General features: G+C 39.6%; 1 protein-coding gene across 3 annotated transcripts in view; it reads right to left on the reverse strand.

Annotated features, from left to right (window-relative positions):
- RPS6KC1 (ribosomal protein S6 kinase C1) overlaps positions 1-26952 on the reverse strand; it is a 287188-nt gene that overhangs the window by 59441 nt on the left and 200795 nt on the right. For all 3 annotated transcript variants that reach the window (XM_029593219.1, XM_029593217.1, XM_029593218.1), the window contains 3 exons: positions 26166-26298; positions 7875-9503; positions 7511-7600 (listed from right to left, as the gene is read on the reverse strand). In XM_029593219.1, the coding sequence (XP_029449079.1) occupies positions 7511-7600; positions 7875-9503; positions 26166-26298 (1852 nt within the window). The remainder of the gene's footprint in view (positions 1-7510; positions 7601-7874; positions 9504-26165; positions 26299-26952) is intronic.

Below are 26952 nucleotides of genomic sequence, written 5' to 3' on the forward strand. Positions count from 1 at the left end.
GACACACAAACATACACATGCGCCGTTAGCATCAATCTCAGCAATGAACATTTTCCAAAGAAAAAATACAACACGGGCTAATTTCATTCGGTTTCAGCTGAAGGAACTGGAAAGTGGTTGATTATTTGTAAGTGACTTTAAGGTAGAGACATTCAATAGATTTTTACATCCTACTGAGCCTACTACAGATATCCTTGAACAAGGGAGTCCAAAGCAAATCATCAGTTCACATTCAACCTGTTTTAAAACTATTTTAAAAGTGACTTCAAGGACAAAGCCACACTGCACGTATTTTGGGGGCTAGGCTTAAAAAAAACAGTTCTCAAGGTTTTTCTTTCAACTGAGATGCTATTTAAAATGATCCTTGTGCAGCCTTTGCTCACATATGCACGTACATTTCACTCCCTTTGCAACATATTATTTTGGATACATTTTTCTACAACAAAGGGGAAAAGTTTGCAAACTCCATCACAAATGAGCTCACTAGAGTGCTACTTATTTTCTAAACCCAAGCTGAGGATAGACGACTACTCAAAGCATCTAAATTTCAAGTGTTGGAAAATGCAGCACACTTTAATTTCCCAATTATAAATATGGTTATATGCACAAAGCTGATGTCATCAAGTGAAAGGATGCATGCTGTCACCTAAGCATTTGATTACATTCCTAATATCTTCGTTTCAGATCCCCTACGAATGGGCCCAAAATCTTGCAATACACCTGTTCTATATGAAAGGATGTACATCATACCTGAATCCTGTATGCTAAAAATCTACGATGAATACCTTTTCCAGTAGATATAAGACTAGAAAGAACACCACAAATCTTTTCCTTATCAAGCTCCATTATCGTGGAATGCCTTGCCTGTCAAATTCTGTCATGAAGTAGACAATCAGAAATTTAGGAAAAGCTTAAAGATTTGCCTATTTCAAACAATGTATGAAAACTGATGCCATTGATTACCGACTACTCCCATTGGGAATTCCATTTCCGGGGAATTAGGGGAAGAATATATTTAAAGTTAGGGGTTTCCTATGTCGATGAATGTTTTCAGGCTGACATTATGGAATTTTATATATTGGTTTTATTGTTGCTTTATGTATTTGTTGTTTATTTCCTTGCCTGCCTGAAGAAAGGCAGGCAAGGAAATAAAAAAATTAAACTAAAATGCATTTATAAATCTATAATCCTCTGAACCGGTTCACATTTTCAAAACTTTGACCTGAATTAACACTGCTGACTTGGACTTGGGTGGGTTCTTCTTTCTTTCCATCCTGACTTACTTGTTTTATTTTGCATTTCTAGGACACTCAACTCAGTTACAACAGTCGTTTAGCTGGTAAATATGTGGAAACGGGGGGGGGGGGCGGGGGGGGGGGGAGAAACAGTTCTAGGCTTTTGAAGAACGAAACACCCAACCAATTCTTGATTTAAGATAAACTCATAATTCACGATCAGCGATTATGGCAAAGTTACCAATGGAAAATCACTTCTTTGAACCCAGGCCTGCGCACTTGGCAAAATCAGACTCGGACAATAAAGGGGGATCACTTGCATTTCAAATGCACCTGCCTTGCTTCCCCCTCACCCCCAACCTAGTTATACCAAACATGTTGATTTGCAGGTTCTTGTGTGTGTGTGTGTTTGTTTCTTTATGGAACTTATTTATAGAGCAGAGTAATGGCCCCTCTGGTGGCCTGGCACCTGCTCAATTTTCTGTCTCAGGAAAAGGGAGCCCGTTACTGGAAATTTTTCTCAAAAAAATACCAAGGCACGTGAACCTACTAGAAAGGATGTTACAGAGTGCAGGGCAGGTGGATAAGGCTTTGAGGACAAATATGAGATAAGAGATCCCCAGGGGGTGGGCAGTGGGAGCAAAGGGCTGTTTAAACAAAGATGAATCATTTTCATCGCAGCCCTGATGACATTTTCTCTTTTCTCCCAAACATCAGCTGCTCGCATCCCTTTCATTTATTTATTGAGAAAACACCACGGCCACGTTAATCCCTTCGCAGACGCGAACCACATCAGATCACAAACGCGGTGTGAAAAAGCTACCAAGTTGTGCTCCCTGGGATGGTAATATTTTTCAACTGTTCCACCGGGCCTGCACATTTCTCTTGGCAAAAAGAACAAAGTTGGTTTTGCCCACAGTGTCAATGCCCTTATGGCAAGAGAGTGACTTATAAGTCCCCATTTCCTGTGTGGCTTTGGTTAAATAAAATTAGACTTATTATGGGGTGGACAGCTCCAATTTGGTCTGGATATTAAAACAGCGTGGGACGTGGGCAGGAGTTTCGCTGCCTGGTCCGATTTGTTTCAGCCTAGCCTTTCCTTAGCATTTATCGGAGGATTTCAGGGACTCTGTGCATGTCGAAAAGTGTGCAATGGAGAGGCGTTGCAACACTTCTGAAGTAGCAGAAAAGGCCAAGTGTATAAAAGTCTAAATGTTTTTGTGAGTAAATAATTAACACACAACACTTTTTCTCCACTTCAGCCAACAGTTCTAATCTGCCGCGTGACAAAAGAAAGCAACAGGCACTTCAGCCACAGCAGATGGCTAAAGGTAGAGCACCACCTGCTGGCCAGCTGAGGGAAATGCAGCATTTTGGTTATGCGTATTCCAACGAAGCACCATGAAACAGTATTTTCTTGTAAGAGAAAAAATTTAAGAAAGATCTAAAAACATGGTGTTTCCAGCAGGCTTTTGGAATTGAACCTAAAGAGTGTTAGCTAACACAGAAGTCATTTGAGGAGTCTTTTTTTATCTTTTTAACTTTACTTTTTAATGAGTAGATTTTAACTATCTTAGTATTTTATTTTTATTGAAATTTTTAATGTATTTATATCAGTTTCTAATTATTTTTGGTATATTATCATGTAAACCGTACAGATAGAATTTTGTATTCTGTGACACGGTATATAAAAGTTGCATAAATAAATAATAAGCCATTCTTGACATCTTTCTGAGGGGGGGGGGGGGGGGAAAGCTTTAAATGTTCTTACATGCTAAAGCATTGAAACGTGTTTAAAACAAAAGTCAGGAAATTCAGTTACAGGCACCTTGACAACCAGAACTCAGAGCAAATTATTTTCTGTTATATCGTGTCCTCATTAAGTAAAATACAGTATGTGCAATTTTTTTCGTTTTAAAATATATAATACTTCATAGGATTTTAAGAATTCCGACTGATATGAAACACACCAGGCAATACTTTCTCTCAAACTCGCAGAAGCAGGCACACAAAAAGTGAACGGAAAAAAAATTTAGAAGTAAAACTAGTTTCCAGTTTGCAAGCATGCAGTCTATTCAGATGGATACTAAACTTAGCCTCACACAAAATGTCCTGGTGGGCAGGGTGCCTGCTGCAAGGAAAATGGGAACAAATATTACTAGGGAGTGAATATAGCCTGGAACTGCCTACCAGCGACCAAACCAATGACAGAATTCAGGCAATCTGAGAGATACCGAGGGTGGTGGTGAGGACAAGGAGGAACAGATATGTGAGGAAAGTCTGTAATGACACTCAAACCAGTGACAGAATTCAAGCAAGCCTTAGACAGGAGAGAGGAGCACAGATTGAGGAGGGTCTGCAGAAACATAGCAGGCAAGAGCAACTTGGAAGACTGGATGGGTCAACAGGCTCTTATCTGTTGACAGTGCCTATGTTGCTAGTTCACGTCAAAGTGGCTATTCCTGTATATAGAGAAATAATTGTTAGAGGCGGTGTTCACAGTAGAATGGTACTGACATTCACAAAGATACTGTGAGAGACGCTCAGTGTCCTGGCTAAGAACTGCAAGGCCAAAGCAGTGTCACAGAGACTTGCAAATTATGAGGCTGATATTCAGAGTCCATTTAGACGGATAACTGCAAAGTTATCCGTCTAAATGGCAAGGCAGCAATATTAGGAACATAAATCGGGGGCGGTCCAAAGGTGAGCGTGAGGGCTGTCCTAAAGTTAGCTGGATATGCTTATCCGGCTAACTTTAAGATAACTGGGTATATTCAGTGGCGCGGCCGTAGCGCTGAATATCACTGTTAAGTTAGCCAGATAGCTATATCTGGCTAACTTAACTAGCCGCTTCACGGATGAATATTGGCCCTTGTATGTTTAATGTGCAATACATACAGATAGGGAGAATACAAAAAATGCCAGAACTCAAGAGAAAGCATAAAATGTACTGCATTCAAAGTCAGGGAAATGAAATGGAATTTAAGAACTACATTATTTTAAAATGTATTTAGTGCTTGTACACTGTATAAACTGTATAGCTTTGAGTCTTATATTAGTGGAAGGGGAGATATCTACAAGGTTCTGACAAACGGGTAGTGTCTCTCCGTAGGCTGTGCTACCTTTATCCTCCATGGGTGCACACACAAACAGACATTTATCTGAAAACCTGATGCTTTAGTTAAAATTTTCCTCCTATTATCTAAAGAGCAAATACACGTGACTTACTGTATTTTGGATAACTGATGTATCATAGAAAAATCATTTATGATATAATGCGAAATAAGTCATTGTTGCTGAAATGTTCACAATTTGGAATTTCCTGATTGCTAGGCATTCATATTTTAACCAAAATATTCAACAATGCTTTTTTTTTTTTTTTTTTTTTTTTTTTTTTTTTTTTAACATGAATCTATTAATAGCTCTCTGTAAGATCCTCATCAAAAGAATGGTCACTTGCCCTTCCTGACAGTGTGAAAAGCAAAAAGCTAGGCAGTTCTAATATCTTAAGAATGTGAGACCACTCTAATTATGAGAAGAGCAGTATAAGAAGAGTCATTAAGGCTCTACATAGGACCTGCTTTATAATTCTAAGATTAACGGGCAGTTCAGTTTCATTCCAGGCAATCTGCTTGGCTGAACCAAAGGGCTTATGGCATTCATAATGTTCTCCGTTTATGTTTGCATTTTAAGAATCAACCAGCACTTTATTATCCAACAATGTAGAAGAAAAATAATAGTCGATGCATATCCTCTATGATGTGATAGCATCGTGTGTTATCACATCATAGAGGATATGGATGGCCCAAATGACATGAGTGTTGTTTTTTAGTTTCAAAAACTAACAACATAAGACAGAGCTTGTTTAATAGTCAGCAAAAGAGTATGGTAATAATTGGCACATTAAGGGATTTGTGGATTTTGTTTGAAATCTGTCTGAAGAGAGCTGGCCATTTTTAGTATCAAACAAAATAATAATTAATAAAAATAATTTCTGGACTATTTGTTTGGACCAGTGATTAGATTGTATGGTCTGATTGCAATACAAGTGTTTACCATACAGAGATGAGGTCCGTATAGAGCATTCGATTTATGGTTTTTAGGAGTTCTTTAACACTGCATTTTATGAATGTCATTGAATATCAAGGAAATGCATACAAGACAATCTCAAAACCTAATAGCAATATCATGTTTTTTTGAGCCCTCTCTGGGCTCAGATCCAGCCAGGACATTAACAGAAAGCAACTATGTTTAAATAGAGCATCAAATATACTCCTCATTAACCGCACAAGGTGTATTAGTAGAACCCTGAATCTATTCTCCCTTTCCTATTATCTGCAGCAGTAACTTACAGACCCAGAGATGCCATTGCATGTTTTCAACTGGTTTATCTTTTTTTCTTGAGGAACTAGTAAAACCATATTTGTTTCAGGTACAGTACTATTTGGTACAGATCTTTTAGGCCAATTAATATTTCCTACATATAGGGGGGGTTTACCGGCTAGAAATGGTCAATATAATTACTTGTTTTGCCTTTATGAATGTGTATATTACAGTAAAGTGGTGAGTTTTAAAATAAACATTAACAAGATACTGTTCGTATTACCCAAACTAACCATCTAACTTCACCTAGAAAAAAATACTGGATAATGTGAATATCACTCAATTAAGGGTCATGATTTTAGACATTCTTTGTATTGTGCTTTGCATTTTTATATTTTATTTGCAAGTTTTTGAATTTTAATATGTGGAATATTATATGATTTTGTGGGCTAAAAGATTCTTAAATAAATAAATGTTATTTAAATTTGACTCTATCCATCACATATTCTGATTTTAATTAGACTGGATAATGTAAAGACTCACTAAATCAAGCCAAATTATAATAAAAAAAATAGCAAGTTGAAAATATTATTCTAATTAGATATCTAAATCCCGAAAATGTCCCCTCTTGACATTTCTCACTTGTCCAGCTTGAGTGGCATTAATACCTGAGCATTCAAGACCATGTGACTTAAGTCCCTTCGTCAACTGAAGACAAGGCCCATGTGGTTTCAATACCTCATGTAGAAATTCAGCTTTGGATGCTTCTTAAACTGGGTTAATAAACAAGTTTCTCCAGTGCTAATATGGCTACAACAACTCTGTACTATACTCACCCATCTCATAACCAAATCCTATCAGCAACATGGCGGTGAAAAAAGCGGTGGTTGGTATCCTATAAGGATAAACTTATATTCTAACTTTAAGCAATTACTGTGCTTGCAGTTCTTCCAATATTAACTTTCATCTGTTTTTGGCTTTGCTCATCGTTCTGTCAAATTCATTCTTGGTTCACATTATTATTTTCTCCAATGGCATTTCCTTTCTTATGCATTTTTTTTTTAATAAAAAGGTGAGATTCTTCACTTATGGCCACATCACTTTTTTAAAAAAAAGACTCCTCCCATGAATTCCTTATGTTGTCTTTATCATCGAGTCATATCACAATGGTGTCATGATGGGCTTATAATAATAACAGAACCTAGAAAAACTCTGATCTTCAGTGGTAGATCTGGCTAAGTGTGATGAGGTTTGAGAAGGCTTTTTATTCTCCTCAGGGATTAAATCAAAGATGCAAACAAATCAGAAATAAAAAGAAATAATGTCAGGACTATTTTGTAAAGGTTTTGACAGTACCTGTTACGTTCAAAACCGAAATCGCCCAAAGAATACAAAAATGACCTTGGATATTTTTATATGTAGGCTAGCATCGCTTTCACTCCCAATACAGGTAACATACCCAAGAAGCAATTCAAAACAAAGGGCTACGGTAAAAGTGATACCACCAGTGATTTAAAAAAGCAAAAAATCATATTTCACAGAACAAATAATAAGAAAACAGGTTTTGCCAAAGCTCAGTAACAAGGAACACACATCTCCACTGATTTTGTGGTGGATTTACCTCCCTCACAGGGCAATCAAGACCGTTGGCCAGAAACCCTTAAAAAGGCAGAATATTCCAACATTTTTTTTAGAATTCTGTTCCGCTGAATTCCATTGGAGAGTCCCCTAATTTCAACCCATAAACTAAGCAGTCTGAAAAAAGAAGCCATTCCCTCAGAGGTGCAAGAAGCTCTGTACCTTTAGGAATCATCCCATGGAAATTTCCTTTGACTGTAAGGCGTGGCATGTACTTGCGTTGCCAATAAAGAAAAAAAGTAGGAGTTAGGCGAGAGGAAGTGAAAGCTGCTAATCTACTTGTGGAGTGAAACATTTGAGGTGATTGATCTAACCTGGGGCACAGTACATTCTCTCCATGGCATCGCTGTCACAGGAATCTTCAACCTCCCGCCACCTGCTAAAATACGTTAGCTGAATGTGTCCTACAAACAAAACGACAGGAGAAATCAAAACATTTTTCCCTTCCATTATCTGCAGAAGTGAACTGTAATTACTCCTTTTGTAGCTAAAAACAGTATCATTAAGAATAATGGCATCATTAAGTACTAGAAGCTATTACTGTGGGTGAATTTGCTGCGCCGATAATGAAGCTCCAGACAGGAAATGAAGATACTAATTACAAGATAAAATGCCTACTCAGTTAATTGGAAGCAACAGTGAAAAAAAAAAAGAAATGCATTTGCAAAAGTTCCTGACCTCTCTCATTCAATAAGATGTTGTTTGGGTTCAAATCGCGGCATACAATTCCTTCTCTGTGTAAAGCATCAAGGGCTATGACAATTTCAGCTGCCCATCTCTGAATGCAGTCCTCTGGGATGAAGAACTGGGAGGTTAGCGTTAGTCTTTCATCAAGGTCCTGGAAAATCTGATGGATTCCCTTCTCTCCTTCTAATAGTCTCCCACTCTCACCCTCAGCCTTCAGGCCTTCATCTTGGACCTTTAATAGCAGTGTTTCTGTTGCCTCCACTTTATCAAAGTCTTCTGCCTGACCTGGGAGCACAAAAAGCTCTTCGGTCTGCACAGAGTCAAATGCGGAGCTCGGTTTCTTGGTACTGGAAAGCTGATCAGCAGCAAATAACAGGCTTTCGTCTGCGCCCACCGTGCTTGATGCAGAAGCTACAGTACCACTCCTAAGTCCTTGAGATGGGGCATCCAGGCTCTGGGACATACTTTCTGAATGGGTCAAAGAGAGAGCTGTGAATAATGACTCTATAACATCTTCAGAAAGACCGATCTGATCTGCTGATACACCAGATGATTCTTTGCTAAAAGAGTGGACGGATTCTTGCATAACTGAGTTTCCATTTTCTTCTTGTGCACTGCATTGCTCTAAACTATGGTTCAGTTGTAAGACATCGGGAGTTTCTAACAGTTTGCTTTCCAAAACCTCAAAATCATTTTTAGGGAACATGGGGGGTCCTTCTTCCAGCTGCTCTGATACACCAGGTAGATTAACCAGGAGATCCGGTCTTCCTTCATCAGTACTACTAACATCATCCCAGGCAGCATCTTTGAAAGAAATAACAGGTACAGAGTCATTTGAACCTCTGCTTACATTGTCATGGGTTTTGAAGTCCATTTTGTCTACTGTGGTCTCAAGACTTGCAGAACTACTATCATGATCTGGCACAGGCAGTAATGGCTTTAAAGGTTCTGATTTTAAGCTATAGAACTTGTCTCCAAAATCAATGCTCAGGAGCTCGCTGCCACTGTCTTTACTGTCTATTCTGAAAAATTCCATGGGACTGTTCTTGGACTTACTTAACGAGTCCGATATTCTTGTTGGACTAATTGCTTCCACAGCAGCCTCTTCAGTGAAGAACGGTAGTTCCTGAGATGGGAGCTGAGTGCTGAGTGTGTCACTGCCAAATGCAGAGCATGATCGCTGCAAATTTCCCAAACCTTTGGCCTCGTTATCCTCACCTTCTATCTTAACCAAGGGCTCCTCCCTCAAAGAATCAGGTTCAATCTTCTCCTGCCCATATTCGTTGCATAATGTTAAGTAGCTGGTTGTGCATTCTTCTTCTGAACTTGACCCAGAATCAACCCATTTTACAGGGCTCGCTCTACCTTCTTCCTCCTGGGTGCTACTGTCATCTTGAGAACTTGGTGTTAAACTGTTTTTCAGTGGGAGAACTTTAAGCATGTTCCCACCATTACTTTCTCTGGACTCAATGCTGCTGCTGCCACTGCTGTTTCTTGGACTAGGAGCCACCTGTTTCACATGAACTCCAGTTGCCTTCAATCTTTTGGCATCGGGGACCTCAAAACTTCCTTCAGGGCTTCTGTTTAAAAACTTACTGACGGAAGACCAGAGCATGCCTCCTGCAATCAAGAAAGAAATTAGACTTTAGGAGAAAAAGTAGCGCTTCTTTCAACAACATTACATAGATTAGAAAATCTTAAAACCAGTGAGATGGGCTGCAACCTTATTCAGGGTGAATGGTCCATATTTAGTACCAAGACTACCAGCAAACCATCACTTTAAAAGGCGGTGACGTCATTTTAAATTAATCAGCTGCTGTGATGCAGCACCGAGCACCCATTACAATAGAAATGGTCTAAAGATTGGTATTAATGCCATTTACAACTTGTTATGTTAGAACGTTAACTAAAAAAAAAGGTCCTGTTAACTGCTAAATAGTAATAACATATAACACCACATCACTAAGTTTATTACTTACTAAAGTTACTAATTTACTGCTAAATGCAACTGAATGCCAGAAACATTTTGTTACAAAGAGCTTCTTTATGAAACAGACATATGTAAATAAAGCTGGCATGAAATTGTTCTCTGCAGTGGACATCATTTTATTCTGCTTGGAAAACGCTCACGTCAGGGTAAGAAAGAAGAGACTGTATATGTCTGTGTACACAATTACACCTTTGCGAATGACATACTAACAATTTAATGTTTTTCTATGTATCATGCAAGACATATTAAAATCCGTCAGTAGGGCATGCTAACACAGTGCGGTAGCAGAAGCCTTTTTATTCTTATTTTGGATTCGAGCGACATACAACTTTCCCCATGACTTCACTCCACTGAATCACTTCCCATTTACACTGTGTGTAACGCTGAGCAAGTCGGTGTGGTCGTTTAATCGTTTTCTGATAAAACATAACACAGAAATAAACCCTTTCCTTGGATTTGTAAGTGAAAACAAAAGAAAAAAAGGCATCTGATCCTGCAGTAGATAATCTCAAGAGAATACGCACCATCTAAAATTCATCTTGTCTTGTGTTTGTTTAGTTTACTTTTCATCTTTCCCTTTAAAAAGTTCAGAATCCTGCAGAGAGTACGTCTCGGCAGTCGCTGATTCTCGCCTTCTTTTTAAGGATAAGATACCCCATCCTCACCTCTACAACTGCAATTTTTTTTTTTTTTTTTTTTTTTAAGAGACACTGATATATTTGATATACGTTTTGGGCTGAAAGATGACATTGGGGCTTCAGGTTTGGCTTTCTTCAAAAGCAACCATGCTTAGGCAAGTGTTTTTGTTTTGGTAATCCAGAAGAAAGCAAAAAAAAAATAAAATAAAATTTTTCAAGTGAATACAACAATCCTGTCCTGACTCTAAGAAGAAGACTGGAGAAAAAGAGCAATACCAGCATGAATGGACATTTCTACACCCAATGTATTAAAGGATAAATGGTCATCCATGCTGACAAAGATCGCTTTAATACTACAGCGGATGGTGGCCAATGAAGTAATATTTTCCCTCCTCTTCCAACCTTATATTACTTCCTAGAACTGTTATATTATGTTTATTACTGTATTGTTCACCTTGTTATAAGAATATCTCAAACTTCCATGAAAATTTATTCACTATGTAAACCGTTATAATGGCTTTTCCGAATAACGGTATATAAAACTCTTCAAATAAATAAATAAATATTGAGCTCCAACACTGCACCACTGACAAAGGGGGTCATTCATCAAATTGCCATGGGCCGTTATCGCGATTTGAAAATGTATATTAGGGAAAGGGGAGGGGTTTGGGCGGGGTTTAGGCAAATTGGGGGCCTGTAGCACCACAGGTGATAATGTATAATTATAGCAGAATCTAGGGGTAAATTAGTTAAGATCCACTCAGCCTTTGTCTATCAAGATTTGTTTCCATGTGCACAGAATGGAAAAAGGTCTTTTTCTGAAAAAGGCCTATTTTACCAAGCACAGCGGGTACAATTTAATTCACTGGCCAGGAAGCTTCAATTTAAATGATAATTTTCCATAAAAAGAAGTACTTTTTTTTTTTTTTTTTTTACAGAAACATATTCATAACTAGGGCCTAGATTTTTCATTCCGCTATAAATAGCGGAATGAAAAATCTAGCGGAATGAAGAGCTGCAGCCAGAAAAGGAGTGGGAGGGGCGATAGTGTGCTCCTGGCTGCATCACGGTGGTGCATTTTCGCCTGCCGCAGTTGCAGCCACAGCGCACACTATCGCTCCCATAGCGCCCCTGTAAAAGTAGTTATTTCTGGCGCTACTGCCGGCAATAATGTGTAAAACATTATCATCCGCAGCGCGACCGGGCCTAAAACTTTTTAAATCCTGCCCAAACCCCGCCCCTTTCCCTCATTTAAAGTTTATCATCACGATGCGGTTGTAAGATATATAGAAGATTTCGTGATTTAAAGGTACAGAGCACACATTTCAAAGTGTTGATGAATTTTGATAACAGCTTTTTTTCAGATTATTTTGCAGCCAGGTCAGACAACTGAATTATGATTTGACTGCTTTATTTCCCAAAGCTCACTAATGCGGACCCTCACATCAACATCCAGAGTGATTTATTTTCACAGCTCCCATTCACGTCCATCAACAACCATCGGGGCTCTACATTTATCATGGATATTCTGGGAATGCTTTTGCCGTGCAGGTGGAACTTTGCAAACACGTATACAGATTTGCAGGGAGAAAGCAGAGCTGCTGGTTAGGTCAGAAGCTTGTCATCTCTGAACCTCGTCCTACTGGCTGAACAAGGATGCTCGCTCAAGAGGGAGAATTTCGTAGAGCGAGAAATGAAAGTAAAACCACCAGAGAGATGCTTAATAGGATCTTCTAGGCTGAGTCCCACTGACTAATGCGACTTTCTTTAGTCTTTACTAACTCACAGTGAAGGCTGTGGTAACATTGTAAGGGTAGGCCTTGAAGATAGGTCACAACCGGCCCTGGACTATTTATAAAGCTTTTCTAAAATAAATACCGTAAATATAAAGTTGCACGACTGTCAGAGATAGTAAGATTATTCTTAATTTATATTCCACTCTTCTCATAGAAACTAGGAATATCTTATGAAACCAATCATAACATGCTTTCAAGGAAGTAATATTAATCCTATTAGAAAAGAGCCAGAACAAAATCCTCCCCAATTTCTCTTCCCTCCCTATCCCATCTCCCCCTCTCTCACAGACAGTTTTAAACATAACCATATCAATTTTCTTTACCCCCAAACCCTTCTGCCCTAGCTCACAAAAGGGAGTGGTGCAAAATACCCTCATGCCTCTCTGAAAGACAGGATGGATCAGAACCTAAATAAAAACCACCCCAGGCCTTCTCTCATCGAGGAGATGAGGCCATAATTCACCCACATGTCAACCAACAACCGCTCCCTACAAGTAGTTCCAGACACTCCCTACCCACCTCCAACTCCATACCACCCTCCAATAAGTCTTCCCCACCCCAAAAATGCCTCATAGAAGCAAAATATCTTTAATACAGCTAATGCAAAAGCAAAGCGGATGATGCCTTGAAGGCCACCAGATGGTCGCCACCTACATATTAAACACTGTATAAACAAACAAAAGAGACTGTTCCTCCCCTCAGCAGCCACTTGTAGCTTCTGGAACCTTCTAAATACCCAGGGAAAAGAAAGGAGAAATGCCAGCCACACAGTTTGAGCTGGAAAATATTCACAGCAAATTCCTTTACCCAGATTTTAGAAGTTATAATCCCTATTCCATTAAGATATCATTGAGCTTTAACAAATCTTCGAGTAACTATGAATATGCAAATTTGTTTTCTTAAGAACCACATCTTAAGAAATGCATGAAAAAATAAGCAAAATTATAAAAATCAGGTTTGGGTTTTTTTGTAGTTTAAATCATTGATTTCATGCTGGTACCAAGGAAAACAGTAGAGTACTATGCAAGAGGGAAACCTTCAGATTTGTCAGAAACCTTAACTGGATTACTTAGGCTTTGAAACATGGACCCATAAAAATGAGCATTGTAATTTCCTTATGCTGAGATGGCTCACCTTTTCAAAGCATGAGGTCTACTAATAATTCTGTAATTTTTCACTGTCTCATTACATTAAAAAAGTGTTTATACACTATATATATATATATATATATATATATATATATATATATATATCGTGTTATAAATACCTGTAATGAACTCCTTAATGAGTAATATTTGTAAATGCAAAATTCTTAGCAAAGTATCAAAACTTTATTCAAAACTATTCTAAAAAGCAACTCCATTTTGTATACAAATATTATTGAATTTGCTTAAATTGACAAATCTCACAAAGTACAAAAATAAATGACATTCCATTCACTCCACCATTCATACCACATATAATAAAATCTGATGGATTAATATTTATCCACAGCAAATCACATAACTCAAACGACCCTATCCATTTCTTAATACACATTTCTCACTGCTCTAGCGATGTTACACTCTGTTCATGTGGCAAGCAACAAATCCTGTTGTATCCACAAATGTTTATATGCTCTGGGTCAGCAGCGCCTATTCAGAAGCACATTAATCACTGTTGTAAGATGGTAAACCTCCGCACAGGTCTCTGTTTAGCCACAAGCTTCCATAAGGCTGAAACATAAAGGAATAATTCCTCGCTGGCTGCCCCTAGGAAGACCTCTGCTTCCCCCTTTCACAGGCTTCTTCAGGGAAAACAGCAGAGGATATTCGCAGCTATTTCAACAAAAATATGGGCTTCAGCGTCAGCAGGCCGGCAGGCGCCTGGTCCCTGGAATGAAGGGGGAGTGTGGCGTGCCAATGCACAACTTTCTAATTAAATCTTTAACAATGCCGCAGAGTTGGATTCTAGGCTTGGATTAAGTGGACTCCCGCCAAGAAGATTTCGGTTGAACTAGGTGAGGTTTACCATCTTACAACAAGTAATGTGCTTCTGAATAGGCGCTGCTCACCCAGAGCATATAAACATTTGCTGATACAACAGGATTTGTTGCTTGCCACATGAACAGAGTGTAACATCGCTAACGTAGCGAGAAATGTGTATTAAGAAATGGATAGGGTCATTTGAGTTATGTGATTTGCTGTGGATAAGTATTAATCCATCAGATTTTATTATAGGTGGCATGAATGGTAGAGTGAATGGAAAGTCATTTTTTGACTTTGTGAGATTTGTTGATTAAAGCAAATTCAATATTTGTATACAAAATGGAGTTGCTGTTTAGAATAGTTTTGAATAAAGTTCTGTTACTTTGCTAAGAATTTTGCATTTACAAATATTACTCTTTAAGGAGTTGATTAGTAGTATTTATAACACAGAAGGTGAGTCTTCCTTATACCTTGAAGCAGTTTATATATATATATTTCTAAAATATCAATAAACAAACAAACATTTTTGATTAATGTAGGCAACCAAAGCAAAACTTCAGATCGGCATCTGTTAATTAAAATATCAACAAACTGGATTGCCCACTACTTCCACTAATTTTTGGGAATGCATCCAACTTACATTGAAAAAGAAAATACTGAATTGTCAGCATAGAGTTACTGTAAGTTGGAAAACATTTTTTTTTTTTTTAACATTATGTCTCTGCAAAGCATCAGGTCCCCTGGAAGTAGCCATGTTGGTGAGGAAGCTTCCAATGACAACGCACCCATACCGGATCTAGCGATATGTGCCTTCCCAAATGCTATCGCTCATGCTAGATCTAATTTGGACGTACTATGCACAGATGATACCGTACATATTGTATCTTAACTGGTACAAACTGGCTGCGATGTCACAACTTCAATCACTCACACTGCACAAATTAAATACTGTACTGCTGTGTCTACAGTCTGCGACAGATTTTACCATCCACAGGGAAGCCAGGACATGGCAGGGAAGCTGGTTAAAGAATTTCACTCTTAATCTGTCAATAATATTTTTGACCAGCACAAGGCGAGCAGTACTATCTGCCACATGCTGTACTGGTTTGGTCTCACAGGAAGAGCATTCTTTCAGGAAGTTTTCAAAGTGGTCACCCTTGTGTATACTAGAGTGGACGGATCCTGGAGTACGAGAGCCTTTTTACAAGTTATAAACCAAAAGAAATCCGCTACCTGTAAAATCAACAGCCACATATTTTCATGTTTCATGATTCTACTTCATTTGTTTCCAGGCACAAGCTTCAGCCAGTGAACTGCAAAACAGCTCTACCAATAGCATGGGAGCTGGCACGCGAGAATTAGCGCATTTAGGACTCTCTCTCTGGACCTTGCTTTGCTGCCTTCTCTTTTAAATGCAAAGTGGACTTATCTTAAGAGGAGGAATATTGTGGAGGAGATTTTCAAAGCCGTTTCGGCACATAAAACCCGGTCCTGTTTGCATAAATGGCTATTCTAAAACTGACCCAGGATCAGACCACATAAAAGTGCACGCATGACCCTGCTTCATCCTGATCTGTACAAAACCTACAGTGGCATCCCGGGGTGGGGGAGAGGACCTGTGGCAGAGTGGGTGCTTACAAGCATGCTTTATTGTTTTATGCACGTAAATGTATATGCGTAAGTTACGTCTTCCGAAGAGGAAGCATAACTATGCAGGTGAATGTGTGTACAAAGTCGGCTAATTACCCAAATATTTTTAAAGCAAACTTATGCTCGTAAATTCATGTTGAAAATCCTCAGTAAAGTCTGCAGGGCTGTTTGGAAATTACCTTCTTTATGGTTGTTGATCTTCCTGTAGTAAAAGCTCCCCCACCTGCCCCTCCCCCCAATCTTGGCCCCGATTGTGCTGGGCTGCGAGCAGCTGAAACTCTACTCCTCCTCCTTGCCACCGCTCGCAGCTGGCAGCCCCACAAGACTTGCGCCTCCTAATGGTCAGCACCCTAGGCCCAGGCCTAGTGGTTCTGCCAGCCCTGCACTAGTCTGATATCAAATGTAAATGTCTTCATTATGCCAAAACTTATCCACAGATTGCCTGTTTTTTTTTTGTCTGTAATTTTCCAACTAAAAATAGGCTTCTAATTTCAAAACAATGAGAAAACTGGAATTGTGATGCTCTGTGTAACATTCATGGGGCCACAATCTCTAAGGAGGTTATCCCATTTTGTGTTTACGCAAAGGTCTTCAGTAACTAAACCAGGAGTGATGAAATCCAGTCCCTGAGGGCTGCAAAGAGTCTGCTTTTCAAGAAAGTTACAGTGAATATTCATGACATTTACTTTGGCTCTAGTTTGTGGTTAATTTACGGTTGCTAAACTGGAGGTCAAGGCAGTGGCTAGAACAGAGAAATGGTATGGCACATGAGGAGAGGTATTAGCAGCAGACAGAAACAGAAATGCTAAAGCTTCTGTTCAAGACATTGGTGAGACCTCATATGGAGTTCGGTGTTAGAGGTTGTACTTCCAAAAGCACAGAGACAGTAGAAGCAGTCCAGAAAGAGAGGCTATCAAAATGGCATGTGGGTCTGCACCAAAAGCCCTTTATGATAAGACATGTGAGGATTTGCCTTACCCTAGCAGAAAAGGCAGAAAGGAAGGATGTGATAGAGATAATAAAATACCTAAACAAATATAGATAATGTACCAGAAGCAAACATTTTTCAGTAGAAAGAATGTTCCCGAACAAGAGGTGACACTCATAGTGGGCAGACTTAGCAGTAATTTTAGGATACATTCCTTTACAGAAAGAGCAATGGCATATCCTCCCAGTGGAGGTAGAAGGAAAACCTGTGGGGGAACACGAGAGTACCTGTGCCGGGACGAGGAGGTTTCCGATTCCAATGTGGGCACTTGGAGAGACTCCTTGCCCCATAGGACCCCGAGGACCTGAAAAGCAGGCGTGCTGCTGTGCACCAAAGCCGCGCTCCAAAGGGGCACGCCCCTTCTAATTTTTTCTTCCCAGTATTACTATGGGAAGGAAAAGGAAGGGGAAGTTACCTACAGCAGCAGCAACATCAACTCCAACTTCGGGTCCAATGGATTTACATGTAGTAAGAGCTAATTCAACACTGCGGGAACAGAGTATGGAATTAGCTGGGATTTCATTATCCCCGGAAACGCGTTCTCCACCTCTCATGCCACAGATGGCAACAGGTGTGTCCACAATTGATTTGAATATTTCTCAAAATGTCTCTCGTGGGCTGGGTCATAATGATATGCCAGAACATCAACAAAAGTTGATTTATGTTACTAATGGTGTCCTTCCAGTTGGGAAAACAAGGAACTCGGATAATGAGTTTTCACCAGAAGCTGTTCCTCATCCTATTCCAGAGCTGGCAACTTTAGACTTTGTAAAGGAAGAATCTTTAGTGGAAACACAAGGAGAACCAGTGGAAATGTCACTTAAGGACATTTGGAGAGTAATTACTAGGATTGACAATGTTTTAACAAATTCTGTAAAACTGTTGTCTTCATATACAGGAAATGTATCTCTTAAATTTTTAGATTTGGAGAAGAGATCTTTAAGATTGGAAAACGAGGTAAAACTGCAATCTGGGGTGATAGCCAGTTTGCAGCAAACATCCGTTTCCTCTATTAAAGACAAATTAATTATCCATCAAAAATATAAAGCTTTGGAAAATCGTCTACGATCTAATAATTTATGTCTCCTGAATTTTTCGGTAACTCGATTCCTCTCAGGAATTGAGTTATTTAAAAAATACGCAATTGAGAATTTGCAATTTACAAACAAAAAAAATGTTCTTGATTTCAAACTCTTATTATATGCCTAGTAAGAAAAGGGTGGTAAACAGAGAGGAGGGGTCTTTTGATGTTTTGACATCTATTAATAACCCAAATATTTCTTCTGTTTTGCAAACTTAAGAAATACGAACTAGGGCCACTTTTGTGGTCACGTTTGTATTAGAATCAGACAAAAATATTTTTTTCTGCCAATATTTTAAATTTAAGGAGTTAATTTTTTGTGGTCAGAAGATTAATATATTTCCGGCTGTTTCAAGGGAAACTCAACTGAGAAGAAAACAGTTTCTATCTTTGAAGTCTGGTATATTGGATATAGAAGCGATTTTTTTTTTTTTTTAATTTCCTTGCAAATTTGTTATTTCATTTCAGAATAATAAGTTTATTTTTCTTGACCCTGCAGACCTCGAGAGGTTTCTTAATGGTAAGAGGAACCCAGTTTGAAGAATGTGGCATGGTGGATCTGGCACAGTAAATTCTTTATATTCTTAGATAGATATTACCTTAGTAATCCCCCAGATGGTGGCTTGTGTATGATCATCTTCAATATTATTGTTTTGTGTACCGCTGTTATTTTCTTTGATAATGATACTTTGGTTTATGTATGACGTGAAAAGCTTAATAAAGTGTAAATTAAAAAAAAAAAAAAAAAGGAAAAAATGTACCATAATTCAAGAAAGCATAGGATACACATAGAGGAGCCTTGGTTGTAAAGAAGTAAAGGGAAAGCCTTGCAAATAATACTAAAGTAAGGGGACACTTCATTAAACTAACAAACAGATTTAAAACAAATCATAGAAAGTACTTAGCCATTCAATGCATAAATCAGGCTGTGGAATCTGTTACTAGAGGACGTGATGCAGTCAACCAGCATAGTGGGGTTTAAACAAGGTTTGGACAAGTTCCTGGAGGGAAAGTCCATAGATCATTATGAACCAGAAAAACTCGAGAAAGCTCTTGCTATCCCTGAGAGTGAACAACAAGAAATGGATCTACTTTTTGGGATCTGCCAGGTAATTATGACCTGGATTGGCTACTGTCGGAGAAGGGATGCTGGGCTGGATGTGAGGACCGCCTGCTAACTTGCTGACGCGTGCATGTTATAAAATAGCTGTGTCCATGTGTGCGCACCGGGAATCACACGTGGGCCTTTTAAAATCTACCCCTTAGGATTTTAAGTAGAAAGCTGAAATACAGAACCTCCAGGGTGGCATTATCTGAAATGCTCCCAGTTCCACGTGCAGTTTCCCAGAAGCAGGCAGAGCTCCGGACTCTCAATGCGTGAATGAGACAATGGTGCAAGGAAGAGAGATTAATTTTGTAAGGAACTGGGCAACTTTTTGGGGGAAGGGGGAGTCTTTTCCAAAAAGACAGGCCCACCTTAACTAGACTGGAACCAGGCTGCTAGTACTTTTAAAAAAAGATATAGAGCAGCTTTTAAACTAGAGAAAAGAAGAAAGTCAGCAGTCACTCAACAGTGCATAAGTTCGGAGGGAGGTAGCTTTGAAGGATGCTAATGAAACAGAAGAGTTAGGAATTCCCAACCGAGATGTTCCAATAAAAGCAAAAGTAGCCCATGTGCCTATAAGTAAAGAATTACCTGAGCTAACAGATTTCAAATTATCCCTATCAGCTGAAAAGCAGGTTAATAAAAACAAAAAAACACACTTTGAAATGTCTGTACGTTAATGTCAGAAGTCTAAGAAGTAAGATGGGAGAGTTAAGAGTGTACAGCAGTGATTGATGAGATAGACATAACTGGCATCTCAGAGACCTGGTGGAAGGAGACTAACCAATGGAACAGTGCTATATCAGGGTACAAATAGGGAGGATCAACTTGGTGGGGGGTGGCACTTTATGTCTGGGAGGGTATAGAGTCCAACAGGATAAAGATCACACAAGAGATTAAAATCAGGATTTTAAAAGGGCTGTGCGCGTAAAAACAGGGGTTGTTTTATTTGTTTATTTATTTATTTATTTATTTGATGTGTTTTGTATACCGTCATTCAGTTTCGCCATCAGAACGGTTTACAGTAGTCGAGAAATAATATATTGGCTACAAACATCGTTGCAGCAAACTGTCATATTGAAAGAAAATTTGGGGTTTGAAGGTTAGTTAATTACATATAAAATTATTATTACATATTATCAATCCTATATAGCAGCAGAGTTACTACATACGTTAATGTTGATACATATATATAGTAAAAAAAAAAACGTTGTTACATATAGGCTAGGGATAATAAGTGAGGTCAGTTGCACATTATCTTAAGTGTTTCTATGGTTTCAATTTCAATTAGTAATCAGTTGCACATTATCTTAAGTGTTCACATGGTGGGCGTTATTTAATTGATAGAGGGACGGAGCGTTTTTCTTATTGTTAGGTTGCGTGGTTGAATGGTGGTCTGGTTAATTGAGTGAGTTTGAGTAGGCTCTGGTGAATAACCAGGTTTTGAGGGTTATGCGCGTAGCAGGGCCCTGCGCAGACCGCACGCATTCTACAAAGAGCCCGGCCATGCGCATAACCCCCATTACGCGCTGAAGTGCCGTGTCTGCTGAAAGGTGTGGCCGAGGGGCGTGACCTGGGCAGGGAGGGGCAGGACAGGAAGGGGTGGGTCTGGAGAGCGCCATTAGCCATTGTCTCGGGGAAGCATCAGCTGGCGTGCGGAAGATACTTCTGCACTGGAGGAGCAGTAAGTAGTAAAATAAAAATTAGGGGCTAGGTAGGGTTAGCTTAGGGGATGGAGAGGAGAAGGGAAAAGGTAGGGAGGGAAAGGTTACGGTTAGAGAACCTTGAAAAAAGGCCGATCACATCGCTGTGCATAATTTGAAAATTCACCCCCGCCCCTGCCATGCGGGCGGATGTTAAAATCTGGCGTGCATGTAGACATCGTATTCTATAACATGTGCATGGCGACGTATGCATGTTATAAAATCGGTGCGCAGAGACGCGTGCGGGTCTTAAAATCAACCCCTGAACGTATAGTAGAATCTTTATAGGTAGAAACCCTGTGTATGTTGGATAAGAGTATAGTGATAGGAGTATACTACTGTCCACCTGGCCAAAATATTGAGAGGGACAATGAAATGCAAAGAGAAAAGGGACGCTAACGAATTTGCTAGTGCAGTAATAATGGGAGATTTCAATTACCCCAATATTGACTGGGTAAATGTAACAACAGGACATGCTAGAAAAGTCAAGTTCCTAGATGGAATAAATGACTGCTTCATGGAGCAATTGGTTCAGGAACCTAAAAGAGAGGGAGCTATTTTAGTACTAATTCTTAGTGGAACGCAGAATTTGGTGATAGAGGTAATGGTGGTGGGGCCACTTGGCAATAGTGATCATGACATGATCAAATTTGAACTAATGACTGGAAGGGGGACAATGTGTAAATCTACAGCTCTAACACTAAAACTTGCAAAAGGGAAACTTTGATAAAATGAGGAAAATAGTTAGAAAAAAAATGAAAGCTACAGCTGCAAAGGTTAGGAGTGTACAACAGATGTGGACATTGTTTAAAAAGTACAATTTTAGAAGCACAAGTCAGATGTATTCCACACATTAAGAAAGGTGGAAGAATGGCCAAACAATTACTGGCTAAAAGATGAGGTAAAAGAAGTCAAACAATTACTGGTTAAAAGGTGATGAAAGAGGCTATTTTAGCCAAAATCATCTTTCAAAAATTGGAAGAAGGATCCACTGAAGAATATAGGAAAAACCATAAGCACTATCAAGACGCTACCCTTCTTCTCTAGGAGTCCCTCAAGGCTCATCCCTCTCACCCACTCTCTTTAACATCTACCTCCTCCCTCTCTGCCAGTTATTAACCAACCTGAAGCTAAAATACTATCTGTATGCCGACGATGTCCAGATTGTGATACCCATCAAAGAATCCATCAAAAAAACCCTAGACTTATGGGAATCATGCCTTCAAGAAATCAACTCCCTCCTCTCCAACCTCAATTTAATCCTAAACGCCTCAAAAACGGAACTCCTTCTCATATCCACTGAGAACAGCTACCATCCCACAAATCCTTCAGCAAACCTTCAATCAGCCCAAGTGAGAGATCTGGGACCGATCATCGACAATCAGCTAAACCTAAAAGCTTTTATAAACCAAACCACAAAGGACTGCTTTCATAAACTGCATGTCCTAAAAAGAATAAAACCACTGTTCCACAACCATGACTACAGGACAATCCTACAGGCAATAATCTTCTCCAAGTTAGACTATTGCAACTCTCTATTATTAGGTATCCCTTCATCACATACTAAACCTCTTCAGATTGTTCAAAATACGGCAGCCAGAATTCTGACAAAATCACGGAGAAGAGATCACATCTCCCCCATCCTCAAAGACTTACACTGGCTGCCAATTCATTATAGAATACTATACAAGTCCATCACCACAATATACAAATCTATCCAACAAATTGCTCAGCTCAACCTACAAATCCCTTTCAAAAAACATACATCCTCCAGACCCATAAGAGAGCACTATAAAGAGTCTCTTCAGGTACCCCATTCCAAAACCTCCCTTCACATAACTTTCAGAGACACAGCAGGACCTCCACAGCAGGACCTCCTCTGTGGAACTCCATCCCTACGGAGATAAGGCAGGAACCTTGCCTCCCAACATTCAGGAAAAGACTTAAAACGTGGCTATTCAAAAAAGCATTCCCAGACTCGGATTAAACTCATTACTCACCTCACCTTCAACCAACTTCCAATACCCACAACCAACTTCAGCACTACCAGTATACAGAAAACCATCACTTATGACCACTACCTTTAGATAAAAACTGTAATTATTTCAAATGAACAATTCATAATTCTTGTAATGTACCCCGTCATACTTCGGTTAATATACCATGTTAAAGTTCCTTTCATTTCATTTTTCCTCTTGCTCCCAGTTGTACTCATCCCTGTTTTATTGTAACTGTAACTATTTTATGTTTAGCACCTATTATTTATTTCGTTCATTGTTCCTTTTTTCACTCCTCTGTTTATTGTAAACCGGCATGATGTGATACCCTCACGAATGCCGGTATAGAAAAAATTAAAATAAATAAATAAAAAATAAATAAGACAGGCTATGAGAGAATTTGAAATAAAGTTGGCCATAGAGGCAAAAACTCATAATAAAAACTTTAAAAAATATATCTGTAGCAGGAAACCTGTGAGAGAGTCAGCTGGACCATTAGATAATCGAGGGGTTAAAGGGTGTCTTAGGGAAGATAAGGCCGTCACAGAAAAACTAAATGAATTCTTTGCTTCCGTGTTTACTAATGAGGATGTTAGGGAAATACCGGTTCTGGAGATGGTTTTCGAGGGTGATGATTCGGATGAACTGAACCAAATCACGGTGAATCTAGAAGATGTAGTATACCAAACTGACAAACTAAAGAGTAGCAAATCACTTGGACCAGATGGTATAAAACCCAAGATTCTGAAAGAACTCAAAAATGAAATTTCAGATATATTAGTAACCTATCATTAAAATCATCCATTGTACCTGAAGACTGGAGGATGGCCAATGTAACCCTAATATTTAAAAAGGGTTCCGGGGTGATCTGGGAAACTATAGACCAATGAGCCTGACTTCAGTGCCGGGAAAAATAGTGGAAACTATTCTAAAGAACAAAATCACATAACATATAGAAAGATATGGTTTAATGGAACACAACCAGCATGGATTTACCCAAGGGAAAATCTGCTACATTTTTTAAAGGGGTTAATAAACATATAGATAAAGGTGAACCAGTAGATGTAGTGTATTTGAATTTTCAGAAGGCATTTGACCAAGTCCCTCATGAGAGGCTTCTAAGAAAACTAAAAAGTCATGGGATAGGAGGTGATGTTCTTTCATGGATTGCAAGCTGGTTAAAAGACAGGAAACAGAGTGTAGAATTAAATGATCAGTCTTCTCATTGAAAAAGGTAAATAGTGGAGCGCCTCAGGGATCGGCACTTGGACCGGTGCTGTTCAATATGTTTATAAATGATCTGGAAAGGGATATGTCGAGTGAAGTGATCACATTTGCAGATGATACAAAATTATTCAGAGTAGTTAAATTACATGTGGATTGTTACAAATTGCAGGAGGACCTGGTGAGACTGGAAGATTGGGCATCCAAATGGCAGATGAAGTTTAATGTGGACAAGTGCAAGGTGATGAATATAGGGAAAAATAATGCATGCTGCAGTTACACATTAGAAGTTACCACCCAGGAAAAAGATCTAAACATCATAGTGGATAATACATTGAAATTGTCAGCTCAATGTGCTGCTGCACTCAAAAAAGCAATGTTAGGAATTATTAGGAAGGGAATGGTGAATAAAACAGATGTCTCTGTATTGTTCCATGGTGAGACTGCCCCTAAAGAACTGTATGCAATTCTAGTCTCTGCATCTCAAAAAGGATATAGTTGCAATGGAGAAGGTACAGAGAAGGCCGACCAAAATGTTAAAGGGGATGAAACAGCTCACCTATAAGGAAAGACTAAAGAAGATAGGGCTGTTCAGCTTGGAGAAGAACCAGCTAAGGTGGGATATGATAGAGGTGTTTAAAATCATGAGAGGTCTAGAACGGGTAAATATGAATCGGTTATTTACACTTTCGGATAATAGAAGGACTAGGGGGCACTCCATGAAGTTAGCAAGTAGCACATTTAAAACTATTCGGAGAAAATTCCTTTTCACTCAACACACAATTAAGTTCTGGAATTTGTTGCCAGAGGATGTGGTTAGTGCAGTTAGTGTAGCTGGGTTTAAAAAAAGTTTGGATACGTTCTTGGAGGAGAAGTCCAGTAACTGCTACTAATCTAGTTGTCTTAGGGAATAGCCACTGCTATTACTGGCATCAGTAGCCTGGGATCTAGTTAGTATTTGGGTACTTGCCGGGTACTTGTAGCCTGAATTGTCCTCTGTTGGAAACAGGATGCTGGGCTTGATGGACCCTTGGTCTGACCCAGTATGGCAATTTCTTATGTTATGTTCATTTAAGCTCTGGAATTCATTGCTGGAGGATACGGTTAGGGCAGTCAGTGCAGCTGTATTTACAAAAGGTTTGGATAAGTTCCTGGAGGAGTTGCCCATTAAACTATTAATCAAGCTGCATGGGATCAATTTGATGGTTGGGTGCCTGGCCAGATACTTGTAACCTGGATTGGCCACTGTTGGAAACAGGATGCTGGGTTTGATGGACCCTCGGTCTGACCCATATGGCAACTTCTTATGAAAAATATTTCCACACTCCTCATCCCCTCTCAAGCACAGCCCAGACTCCCAGCCACTGACACCTCTTCCCTGAACCCGCGTGGCGGCTGCCCTTCAAATTCATAATCTGCATTCATTACGGATGGAAAGGAGTATTGAAATCCAGGCGTTAGGGGACAACAAAATCAAAACGCACATTTCTTTGGCCACCTGTTCCCTTCCTCCCTTCCCCATGTGAAGACCAGAGGTTTTGGGAACAGTCTGAAGGTGCCCCATTCCAGTTCTGCTTTGAAACCCATATGCGTTGCTGCTGGCTGTGTTCTCAGAAAAGTGGAGTGAATTAACTGTGTGATGCACATTTCTGAATAAATATTCTTCCAAAGGAAAAAAAAAAAAAAAAAGGCAATTAATGAATTCTTCGGGGGATACGGATACTTGCCATTCCAGTGGCAAATTCTTAACATTAACAGGTTTACTTGGCAGAGGCTGCTAGTACAATGGAAAGTGCTCTCTCCTCCGGAGTGGCTGACCTGTACGCACAGATCGCTTTCTGCCAAACTAGTTCCTGTGGAAAACAGACTGTTAACAATGTCTAATAACGTTACTAAAGTTCAGACAAATCAGCAATCCATCATCATTTTATTTTTCCACAACACACAGCAGTGGTGGGGAGGGGAGGTGGAATGCGAGTTTGTGTGTGCGGGGAGAGAGAGAGAGAGAGAGAGAGAGAGGGGGAGATGGATGGGGGTGGGGTCAACATGGAAAGAGAACTTGAAAAATACTATTAAAAAGCAAGGCGCACACAACACACCATTAGGAAATGGTTTGACATGCAAGGTGAAGCAGGGAACCAACCTTCTGCGTGCTGCAGCAGGAGGAAGACAGACTCCTCGGAGATGATGTACTTGTGCAGGCTCACCATGTTAGGCACGCAGCGGGGGATGATGGTCTTTCTGCTCCTGCTACACTCGCTGCTTTTCCTCAGACCCTGACAGAGAACAGAAAGGTCACTTGTACCCTCGCCTGCCTTTGCAGCCTGCTGTGCTCTGTGCTTATCAACCACACTAATCTATCCCCCTTACGCTGGGCTTCAGAGAAAACCACTCATCTGCTGCTTCGTGCCCCCTCGGTCCCCCGAGGCTCAGCTGATGGCATCTGGCGGGTATCCAGAGAACAGAAGATGGCACAAAGCGGCCATTAAAATCAATTATATGGGTCAATGTTTTTATTAGAATCTCTCTCAAGCCGTCACAGGGATGACACTGGGTGTTTTTTTTCTCTATGACCTTTCTTTCTTCTTTAGCTTTCTTTTACACAAAGACATTGTTAAATCAGTCCAAATTCTGAAGAGAGAGGATGGCTGTCCCCCTCTCCCCAAACACAAACACACTATCAATTGCACCACATTTCCAAAAACACCGGAAAATATTTAGTCCCATAAGCTGGGGTGGAACTAAAGTGGAAAAAACATCAGATAACCTCAACTTCAAGTAGATAAAAGTTTTAAGGAGGAAATTCGTACCACAGAGGTTAAATCAGATCCACCCTTCTACTGATGAATGAACTGCAAAAGCATTTACAGGGAAATAGAAGGCTTGTATCATCTGCTTTTAGAGGCACAGTTGATGTTTTAGATACCATA

This window comes from Rhinatrema bivittatum, chromosome 3 (genome assembly GCF_901001135.1).
Source record: "Rhinatrema bivittatum chromosome 3, aRhiBiv1.1, whole genome shotgun sequence".
NCBI classification, from domain to species: domain Eukaryota; kingdom Metazoa; phylum Chordata; class Amphibia; order Gymnophiona; family Rhinatrematidae; genus Rhinatrema; species Rhinatrema bivittatum.